General features: G+C 30.6%; 1 protein-coding gene across 2 annotated transcripts in view; it reads right to left on the bottom strand.

The window, feature by feature from the left end:
* Nucleotides 1–190: 190 nt before the first annotated feature.
* LOC141843162 (uncharacterized) overlaps nucleotides 191–11,831 on the bottom strand; it is a 59,128-nt gene continuing 47,487 nt past the window's right edge. The window contains exons 25-32 of one of the 2 annotated variants that reach the window (XM_074731197.1): nucleotides 11,558–11,701; nucleotides 8,563–8,670; nucleotides 8,439–8,489; nucleotides 8,296–8,373; nucleotides 8,109–8,222; nucleotides 1,147–1,343; nucleotides 931–1,000; nucleotides 191–717 (exon numbers count right to left, since the gene is read on the bottom strand). In XM_074731197.1, coding sequence (XP_074587298.1) covers nucleotides 529–717; nucleotides 931–1,000; nucleotides 1,147–1,343; nucleotides 8,109–8,222; nucleotides 8,296–8,373; nucleotides 8,439–8,489; nucleotides 8,563–8,670; nucleotides 11,558–11,701 — 951 coding nt within the window. In that variant the 3' untranslated portion in view covers nucleotides 191–528. Of the gene's footprint in view, nucleotides 718–930; nucleotides 1,001–1,146; nucleotides 1,344–8,108; nucleotides 8,223–8,295; nucleotides 8,374–8,438; nucleotides 8,490–8,562; nucleotides 8,671–11,557; nucleotides 11,702–11,831 lie in introns of those variants that run through there. The other variant, XR_012603020.1, reaches the window with a different exon arrangement.

The raw sequence follows: 11,831 nt of genomic DNA, 5'->3' as shown, positions 1-11,831 counted from the left end.
AGACAACTTTTTATAATTCATTTCATTATATGTTAGTTTGCTTTCATTCTCTTATATTCATTCTTTATCTACTGCAAGTGACAAGTATTGTCAATGATTTCTTTGCCTTCCAAAAGGTATCCAAGAGAGGAAAAAAAAGAAAAACAATAAAATAAATATTCTAGATTATAAATCATAGGAGCTAAAAGCTATAAAACCACATAAATCCCTGTGTTTGTATTGTTACATTTATCTAACTTGAATTATAGATAAATGCATGACAGGGGAGCGAATGTAGATTCACCCTCTTCTAGCTATCTCACAATCTAACAATAATACGATACAACTATGAAATCCAACACTATAAGTACTGCATTAGGTCTCAAAACAAAAAAAATACATAGCATCTCAAAATTTAGCCCATTCAACGCGCACAATTTCTGTTATCTCTTGTATGTACAGGTTTGCTTGCAAATGACAATATGCCTAGAAGTTGCAAGACTCCAAAAAAATTATGTATGCAATCGCAGGTCGGGTCCTCCAAGTCACTCAGATGATGTTGAGAAAGCCAGACACTTCAGTCAAGAAGATTTGAAGATTTTTCCTGAACTTGAAGCGATTTGGCCTGTCGAGCGAAGAAGAGAGCTTGTTTCCGCTTGTAAGAGCAGAGAAAGCACTTGCCAATCTCGACATTATAGCAGGGCTTTGTTGTCTGTCTAAGAATTCTTGCACCATTTTCTGTAGAATGAGAAGAGTTGAGAAAGTTGGGCATGATACTGACAAATATACATATAACAACTAAGAAAAAAATCAACATGCAACTACAATCAAATAGACAATAATCGCAATGCGATCCGCTTTTCCCACTCGAGTTTCCACCAACATGAATGGACCCGAAGCGTTTGTGTTAACTATCAGACTAAGGAATGAGGACCTGAGCTCAAGGATTACCTGATATTTATCATGTTCACACAAAACTAATGGAAGGAGACAATCAGCTGCAGAACCAGCAAGTTCCATTCTAGCACAATGAGAAAGAGATCATCACAACCAAACACTAATTTCTTCCGAGTATTGTGCAAATATGATCATAAAAAATACAAACTCTAGTGTTTAGTAAATGATAGTCAGTTTTTTTTATGAATAAAAAATTTTAAAAAATCTAACCTGAAATCTTGAGATAGCAGCAACTGTAGCAGCAATCTAAGGAAATAACTTAAAATACTTTCATGAAAATCTCCTGTTGATTGTGGTGAGCTCATTGCCACCTTACCCAGCCCTTCCTTGCCTATAATTTTCTCTCTATAATGGTAGGAAGCAAGGGCAGTAACTGCCCTTAGACAGTTTTCAACAATGTCAACATCCTGAAAAATAATGTTGAAAACTCATTGCGAGATGAATCTGAAAGAATGCACTTCCAAGTGGTTCTATGTCAACATAGAAAAGGCACGAAAAGAAATAAAGGGATCTATTTATCTTATTTACTTGAAAAGAAATGGACAAAATGAAGAAATTTAATTTCATTCATTTATTGTATTTACTTTCACCCATATTGTATGAAAATAGATGGAAATGAAGTTTATGCATTTCATAACTACAAACTCCCTTCAGGCTTCAATTCTAAGTAAATAAAAAATGGTTTTACAACTCTTTTCTTTTACTTTTTTCACTTCAAACTGTCTTGTATTTCTTTCTGTTCTATTCAAACATATATAAGAAGAAAATTACATTAGTAAAACAGACAACATAAGATCTTTTAAGTTTTTCTAATGTATATAGGTACACAACAAATCAATGAAAAGGACTAGTAACCAGACATGACTGAAATACAAATCGAGCTAAAGGAAATGGAAGAAAATTGTGTAGATATAACATGGAAAGATATGACTATTCAACCAAGTAACAAGGAACTTTTCTCATCTGCAAAAGAAGTATAGCATAAGAAAAGATAAGGAAAAAGAATCAAATAGAAGCAAGAATATAGATACAGAAAAGAAGCTTAGAATATTTTGGTATTCATATAGTCTCACTCTTAATGATTATCAACTTGGTGTCCACTTGTGCCAACACATTTTACAGGCCTGCACAAATGGAGTGTGCTCCTGATTCCAAATCTTCAAATTTTCCTTGTTCCCCTTCTTATGTGGTGGTTTCCCACTGCTTCCAATGCCTTCTCTCCATATGCTTCATGTTCTTGACGCCTCCTTTTTATCAACTTCCTCATCTTTCTCTATTCCAACATCAACATTTATTTACTTGTCTCCGTTAATTTGATATCTTAATGATTCTATAAGTAATCTACACTACCCTTTATCAATGAAACCCCTAACCATAGTCTAGCTCGGTTAGTGCCTCATGGTGAGACAAATTGTAAACTTATAAATTATGAATACACCTATGAGTTATAAAAAGTATAATGAGTAAATCATGAGGACAATCATACTCAACGATTTTGTTAAATGATAGTTGAAGTCATTATGAGAATGGGTCTCAACGAGGCTAAGATGAAATGATTAACCTAAGGGAACAAAGAGGAGCATATAAATGAGCAAATGCAAATAGGCAATCTAGGTTAATCTTCTGTTATTCATGTTAGAGATTTTTATTCATGTACATCTTATTTTAGTGGGCATCGAGTATATTTGTGCTCACTCCTTTTTTTGCCTCGAAATTCACAAGTGGAGGTAGATTAGTAGTTGCCTTAGAATACTCATAATATTCTAAACTATTGCAAACAGATTTTGTTATTATTGATACGTGCTTTTTTTTTTCTTCGCACATTGTGGAGATGTTTTTTCCTTAAATTTCTCATACAACTTTATTTCATATTACATGCATCAATACTCATTGTTTTATCTAATTATAGTGTTATTATGTTTAAGATTATTTAGTGTTCTATGAATTTCATTGGATATTTCTGGACATGTGGTGTGCATCCATGTGCTAAAACTATCCCAAGTGAGGTGATACTCCGTGTATATATGGAAAGAACCTCTGAGTCATGTTAGTTTTAAGTCTGTAAGTTTTTATTTTATTTTCTTAAGTTCTGCAGTGTTTATAGGATTGCATAGTTTTGCATGAATCAAGGAATGTTTAAGCTACAGGATCTATTGTTAGTGCAATCGTGCTCCAAGTGATTGGGTTCAATTGGAATATTTTGATGTGACAAAGGTAAGTTTCTCTCACCAGTGTTCCTAGTATGTGTATGAAATTTGTAGGGGATTGACAGCAGAGCTTGTGACTTGACAAGGTTGAGTTATGTTAGTTGACTTGTCACGGCCAAGTTGGTTTGCCTCAGTGGCTTAAATGTCTGTTGAAGTTCAACAAAACATGGTATAGGGCATCTGACAGATTGTAAGATAAAGAGCATGGAGCTGCAACTTTGGCAACAACTACAAAAGGTGGAATGAGTCAAATACTTGGTGCATTTGAAGGATCGAGTACTTGATAGGAAGTGTACTCTTTGGCAGTGAAAAACTACGACATCACGAAGACTTAAAGATAGTGAGTTGTGTGAGAGATAGCGTGCAAATTGTAATCTCAGAATTTGCATTTGCAAGTTAATTGATTTGTTTAAAGCCTTTGATTAAGGAACAATGAGTTTCTTGTTGTAGTTGTTGTCCAAGCTCGGTCCCTAAGTTTACATAGGCTTACAAAGGCGTAACAATAAACTCAATATCTTCTAGATTGAATCTACTAAAGGTTTGAGTCGATTGAAGTGTTGAGTCGATTGTAGAGTTAAGCCTAGTGTGTTTCTAAATTCGACAATTCATTTTTTATTTTTTACTAGGAAGTTTATAAAGTAGTCCTGAGTATATATTTATGAAGACAAATATTATGAAAAAGAAAATAATTTTAAAGAAAATAAATTGAAGATAAATTTTAGATTAGATCATCCATGATGAAAGGAAAAAAAATTGAAAAATATTTGAGATTTACTCATTTGCAATAAGTCAGAGATTTGATTTTTATTATTTAGTGTTTAACATTTTCTATTTTGGTAATAAATAAGGAATAATTATGATCCCTATTAAGATTAATATATTTTTTATTTAGAATATTTATCTGTTGTTGAATTAAATCTATAAAATAACTTCAGTGTCTTCTATGTTAATTATCTTTGAATTAATATAATTTTCTATTTAACTTCTATGTATGAAAGTTTTTCTTCTAGGTGAGCTTATTTCCTTATTTACTTTATTAACTTTGTCCCAAATTCCTAGATGGTTCGACGGTTTGATTTTGATGTTGCGTCAATTAGTATCAAAGTTGAAGTCTGGTCATTGAGTTTCGGTATTAGTTATCTCCATATTCATCATCCTCAAATTTTAACTCTGCCTCTATCCATGACTCATTCACAATCCAATAGATGATTTGTTTCTTTACTTCTTTAATCATTATACTTTATTGTAATTTCATTTTCTCCTTTTTATCATACACATCATTTCCTCCATCCCATCCTCCGCGCATCTACTTTCATGTTCATCTTTTACATTTTTATTCGACCAATCATCGTTCCTTCTCTCTATTTCCACTTGTTCTTGAGTTCTATAATTGGATTCCGGTGCCCTCTCATCATGCTTGTGCATTATTAACTTTATCATAGTTGGTCTCGCCATCCAAAAAAAAAGATTGTTGCTGTTATTGTAGCAACAGTAACAGTAAGACAAAAGCAGCAAGAGAAACAATAAAAAAGATTAAAAAAAAGAAAACATGAGAAAAAAGAGAGAAAAATAGTTGAGAAAAAAGAGGAAAAACTATTGCTGTAAAAAAAGAAAATGTAGCATAGTTAATTGTGTTGTTCCAATTGCATTATCCAACAAGCAATTATGGCAACACCATGAAGATCTCATTACCTCCATACTCAATTGTGCTTTCGCATTTTAGTTTACTTATCTCTTCTAGATTCACTAGCTCATTTAATTGAAGGGGAGCCTTGACACAACGATAAAGTTGTTGTGTGACTTGGTGGTCATAGATTCGAGTCACGAAAACAACCTCTTGTAATGCAGGATAAGATTGTATACAATAGACCCTTTCTCGAGACCTTGCATTGGCCGGAGCTTCGTGCACTGGACTGTCCTTTTATCTCTTCTAGATTCAACAAAGAGCATTTTGACTATCTTCTTCCATTGGTCCAACTCAAAACTCGTGAACTTTAATGTCAACAAATCTCACATCATTTGGGTATAAATGCAGTTCCTCTATCTAAGATTAAATTTTGTTTATTTAGTTGATAAATTTAAATTGGTGGGATTTAATTATTTTTTTCTCATCAATTATGTATATTAGCATCTTAATCATAAAATTCAAAATATCATCATTTTTTCTAATTTAATTTAGACATCATTCATAAGAAAAATCTATTTAGTTGTCATCATCTATCAAATAAAATCATAATCTATCATAACTAATATCATCATTAATTTAATTATTATACTTGCATGTTAGCAATTTATCATATTCTTCTATATCACATTTAATTTATCACATTATTTTATTTATAATTATCATTACTTTTCAATATTTGAATTAAATTAATGAGAGAAAACACTAAAACTATCACTAAATATATGCAAAGTTTAGATTTAGGAACATGCCTCATATGAGGACTATAATACTTATTCTTACACTATTAAATTCAAGATCACAATCACATCATCCCATATGTAAAGAAAATCTAATTATTTTTATGAACCACATGTTAGGATACATGCCCCTATATTTGATGGAACTGTGAACCGTAGCATATTTCTTGATTGGTTATAAAAAATCTAAAATTATTTTGACCAACATAATTTAACCTTAACTAAATGAGTGTGATTTGCCAAACTTACCCTTAATGGACCTGCTCAAAATTATTGGCAATACATCCAAAACATTAGAGACCTAGACAAACAAGAACCCATTATATATTGGCATAAAATGAAAAAAATAATAAATGACATGATGTGTCCTGCGAAACTTTAACAGATGATTGTGTAACAAGCGTGTAAAAACGAAAAGTCAATTTTCAAAATTATCTCCCAAAGACCTTAGTCCTCTTACAATTCATGAGCTTCTCGCCAAAATGAAAGAATTGTTTTCAAATAACCTCTTCATAACCCAGGCTTATAAAAATTCTCTAACAATATTTTAGAAGCATCACACTTTAGATGAGCCCTTTAACGATGTAATGAAGCACCTCTTATTGACTTAACTTCTTTAGAGTCTAATCAACTCGATAATGATCATGACTTCGACTCTCAAATATTAAAACATTCATGTTATCAAAAGAAACCAAACTTGGAAATCAAGCACAACAAGCATCATGATTTAGATTTACCAAACACAATAAGATGGCAATTTAAAAATTTGCAAATCACTTATATGATTCCTTTTGTATTTACTAATATATTTAATGTTTGTCAATCAATTGAATTAAATGTCTTATTTTCTTCTATTTACAAAACGAAGAACTCTAGTTTAGGTATTCAAAATATATCTATTAATCCAAAGATGAAAATTATACTCAATAATGAATATTACAATATGTTTAATGGTATAATAAATTTTTATACTACATTCATTAATTTAAATTTTCACATCACATCTACATTAGATGTATTCAAAGCATTTGTATCTACTTTATCAGGTCATATTATGAGAATGATTAATGATAATGCTTGTTCATTTACTTTCTAACTTATTTAAACACAAGTTTAATTTTTAAATTGGAGGATATGATAATTTACTTGGAGAAATTCGAGCATCCGTCTTCCTATCTTGATTTTATTATAGATTTTGCAGAATCATTATTAGTTTCACACCATGTAATTTTAATAAAGGCATGGATATTATTCTTGCCATACAACATATTTTCTTACTCGTTGGAAAGACAACTAGAAAGGAATACTTCAAAGTCAAAGTGCAAAAAGAGAAACAAAATGTCTAAAGAACAAAATAATAAAGAAAGATTGCTATACAGAGCTATCAAAGCAATTGTTCCTTATGCTTGGAAACAACAACCTAAGAAGAAAAGCAAACAACTAATCAAGAATCTAATTTTCCTCAATGGGGGAGAATAATGCAGATAAGGAAACAAACATTGAGGAAAAATAAAATAATTTTAAAGAAAATAAATTTAAGATAAATTTAAGATTGGATCATCCACAATATAAGGAAAGAAATTGAAAAATGTTTGAAATTTGTGCATCTACAATAAGTTAAGATTTAATTTTTGTTATTTAGTAATTAACATTTTCTATTTTGGTAATAAATAGGGAATAATTATAATCCCCATTAACATTAGTACATTTTCTTTATTTAAAATATTTATCTCCATATTTTCTATTGAATTAAATCTATAAAAGAAGTCTAGAGTCCTTTATTTTAATTATTTTTGAATTAATACAATTTTCAATTTAACTTGTGAGGTTATTTCTTTCTTTGCTTCATTAACTTCATTCTAAGTTTCTAAGTGGTTCGACTGCTCAATTTTGGTGTTGTCACATATAATTTTTATATTTCAACTAACAAGAATTTCTACTTGGTCTCTTTGTGTTAGAGTTCTTTTTGTGAGGTTGTTCACCTTGATCGTCACACTGTCTATTTACTAGCTTATGTTTTGAAAAGTAATCATCATTGGATAAAAGATACCTCAAATTTAAGATAACAATGAATCAAGAGATCTTGCACTTACTCCTATTAGTTCAACTACCAATTTTTAAAGACGTACTCTAATTAAATTTAGTCAGACCATGTATTGGGTTCTACCATGTATAAGGTTCTAGACTAGGCAGCCTAGTCCCACCATCCATATGTGAGAGGAAGTATTAAAATATAACAACAACCAAGTCTTATCCTACTAAATGAGATCGGCTATACGGATCCTTCTACACTATTGGACTCTATCCCCTATTATATCATCATTTATATTTAAATAAATTTTATCTTATTATTAGAATACAATTATAAAAAGGTATAACTTGTATCCTTTCTATATAAAATTTAATGATAAACTCTTGTCGAATTAAAGTTTATGACTCAGACAGGGCTTTCTTTTAGCATAGAAATATGCATTACATTACATTTTGAGGATGACTATGAAATTCGTAAATGAAGAGTGTATTAACAGGAAAGTAATATACCTGATTGTGAAGGCCATAGTCAATTGTCCTGACGATATTACCAAAGGATTCCTTGTTCAATTGTGCAACTTTCTCAGGGTAAACTTCCAACAAGTGAGAGATCAGTGTAAAATACTGCAGGTGTTCAAGCGAAGTTAGTGAATATAACCTCCTGAAGAAATGACTACTTGTGATAAAGAAATCTTACATCACAACTGAGTTTAGGGTACTTCAAAAGCTCAAAAGATATTAGAGGGGTGACAATTTGAAGACCAACAAAGATGACCTGTTGAGTCATTGACAAAATGATTTTCCCAAGTCAAGAATAAAGGGAAGATATAGCAGACTTACCTCAGCAATATCTGTTTTTTCCACCTCATTGGAATCTGATGAAAAATCCACCTGTGCGTAACAACTTAAACATTGGGTATTCTACAGAAACCCATAGTGTTTGCTAAACTAGAGATAAACATACCAAATCTTTTGAACAAATTTTTATCAGAAGCAGAATCAAAGCACGCAAATCCTTGTATTTTTCAGCTTGTGCCTCACTCTGGAGGCTCCTTGACAGAGAGAGTGAGATCTGCAATTCCAGATGTCTACATGTAAGGCAAACAACTCTACATCTCTTGAATATTTCTTCTATCACACTATCTAATTATTCTTTTGGAATTTCTAGAACCTAAATTGTAAAAAGCATATATTGATTGCACTATACCACTTGAATTAGTGCATTTTTCATTAGTTTTATTATTAAAGCTTTTGAATCATTTCAAAGTGAACTCAGTGAAAAGCTCCTAGGAAGTAGCCCATTAAGAGGGAAAAAAAGATTAAATCCTTCAAAACAAGTCGATGTCAAAAGTCACAACTGGAAAAAACATGATATATGAATATTTTCCCAATGGATTTGACATCCATTTGCCAAATTGTTAAAAATATGGATTAGTAGAAACTGTGAACAAATTCAAGATAATAGACTCAAACCAGTTTCAATTAAATCATTAGTGAAAAGAACCAGAAATTTGAAAACAGTTGGCATTTGTTCTTGTTGTATATAACATGTTGTGATCAAATAAAATAAACGAGCTCATAACTATTTCTACTTGGATCAGGTTCTCAGATTTATGGAAATGATGAACAGAACAGAGACTGCTCATAAAATAAGATGTTTCACAAATATAATTTTTAACATTTTAAAAACAAGAGAAACAGCATAAAATGAATGTTAACCTCACTTTTTAACTGCACATTTCTGAACTTCATACTATTGATGTTGAGGGAAGGTCATGGAATCAAGGTTTGAAATATTGAGATGTGCAAGTTTTTGTCTGATTTGAATTATACAGTTTCATCACTCTATAGTGTTGTCAGACACTTACTTTCAACTATAAATGCATACCAATTAAATGCCATGTCTTATTATTTTGTAGAAATAAGTTACAAATTGTTATAAACGACTCATACATAGTTTAATTAATTGATGAGAATGTAAAACTTATATTGTATTATGATTGTTCATAATATTTGAGTAAATCAATTGCGTCCATTGATAACATTAATTGATTATGTTGGGTAGTTTCAATAAATTAATTAATAAGATTAATTATATTAACCTAATCAATTTTCATGGTGTAAGTGATTAATGAATCAAAACTTATTTTAATTATTTTGGCAAATCAAATTTAATTTTAATTGAGTACAATTATAATGTATAATCTATAATATGATTTGTACATATTTTTGTTTAATTTAACCTGCTTGATTTAATACAAAATTACATAAACTACTTATCTCTATAAACTAACTTTAATTAAATTTCATTTATAAAAATTAATTAATTATAATCAATTATTTTAATTTAATTATATAAGTTCGTTTATAACTTATATAAGACACAGTATAAGTTATATTAGTATTTATAGATAGAATTATAAAATTGTATATTATATCCAGACAATAAATAATTATTATTTGATTAACAACCCCACTCAGCGCCCACTGCCTCCACCCCCATATTTGATTTCATGTTGGATATACTTTGCAGCCTCACTAACACCATCAATACAATGATTAAAGTCTAATCGTGAAGTCGGCTAGACCACAACTTCTCAAGCTACCCTTCAACACTCCATACCTAATTTTATTGTCATCGTACTTATCCAATTTCTTGTCAAGCCATCAAGAAGCTACCTCCCTTGCACCAAGAAATTGTCTCCCTAATTTCCATTTCAATCTATGCCTTCTCTTGTTCTCCCGTCAATATATTGTCTTCCTCTCCTCACCTTTGTGATACATGAATAAAAGCTAGAATTTGATCATTACCGATTTTGTTTTGTGTTTTCACTAACGTTGAGCAGAGACTACGTTTCATTTCAAATGACATGGTTGGTATAGCTTCAACACAGGCGGCACAGGAAATTTACCTTGTGCTGTCCAATTTCATGTTCTGGTATTTTGGCAAAATGAAAATTTTCAACCGGTGCATGGAAGGGCTCAAAATTTCAAACCCTATGAAAGTACTCTTTTGGAAAGGAGATCAAGTTGACAACTTTAATCCAGAGCATTACCTACCAAACTCACATCTACTGCATTATTGATGTACCTTCTCAAACAAGATGTATATCTTCATCAAATGTCACAATGAGACTTGTTTTTTCTATCTTAACAACTTCCTAATTTGTGTAACAAGTCAGGCATCCATTGATATCAGTGATTTAGCATAGCGCTTGTTGAAGAATAATTTATTCTCAACTAATTTAGTCACTAGTTAAGCCATACTGTTAGACTATATACGGTGTAAGAAGTCTATGTTTATTGAAAAGATTGCTCTCTCCAACATCCAATGGATATATACACACATTGAAAACTTTGATTTGTAACAATAATCATAGAAATACAGAATTATATAACTCTCACAATTATATATTATGTCATCGTACTATAAAAACTAAAGTGCATTAAATAATCTAATGATTTTTATTCATTTCAATAATTAAATAGCTATTTTGCTTTTTGTAAAATATTAAAATTAAGAGGTATATAACATAAAAATAAATTTATTGGTATTATTTAAATTTACTAATTAATATGTATGTAAATAATATGATGATATATTTATACAATTTACTAATATAAATATTGAAATGATACTTTTAAGCTCATTATATAGGAAACTAAGATATCTCATATTGAATTCTCTTAACAAATGTAGTGATGATAATATGATATGTCAAATTTTATGTAGTTCCCAATTTAATTAATGGGACCACAGGGTGATATCACTAGGAATTTGATGTTCCACCTTCCAAACACCCCAAAAGGAATTATATGTATATACAATATAAAATGCCTAGAAAATTCTACGCTTTTGCACCAAAAAAATCTTTACAAATGCCCAATAGATGTTGTATTGATTGTGTAAAGGTAACAAGATAAACCCATTCTATGCAATTGGAGAACAGAGACATTACCTTACCCATATTATGAGAAGAATACACTTGAAGCAATTGCAAGCAAAAGTCAACCAAAATTGAAGTTTCCTTTGCATTGAGAAATGCTACTTCTCCCTCAACGAAGTCAACAACAAATTTAAGTATCAGGTACACAACTGTGGACTAAAAAGGAACACCGGTTATCTAAGTGATTAAGCAAGCCAAGACAAGTGGCAGTTTCAAGTAGATCTTCATTGATAAAGTGAAATCTGGTTCATGTGTCTAAGTTTGTATTATTGTGATGGAAAATCAT

This window comes from Curcuma longa, chromosome 12 (genome assembly GCF_044706935.1).
Source record: "Curcuma longa cultivar G26 ecotype Majalengka, Jawa Barat chromosome 12, ITB_CL_G26_1.1, whole genome shotgun sequence".
NCBI lineage: Eukaryota > Viridiplantae > Streptophyta > Magnoliopsida > Zingiberales > Zingiberaceae > Curcuma > Curcuma longa.
Note: the sequence above shows the minus strand (reverse complement) of the source record. Positions and strands in the feature narration are given on the sequence as shown.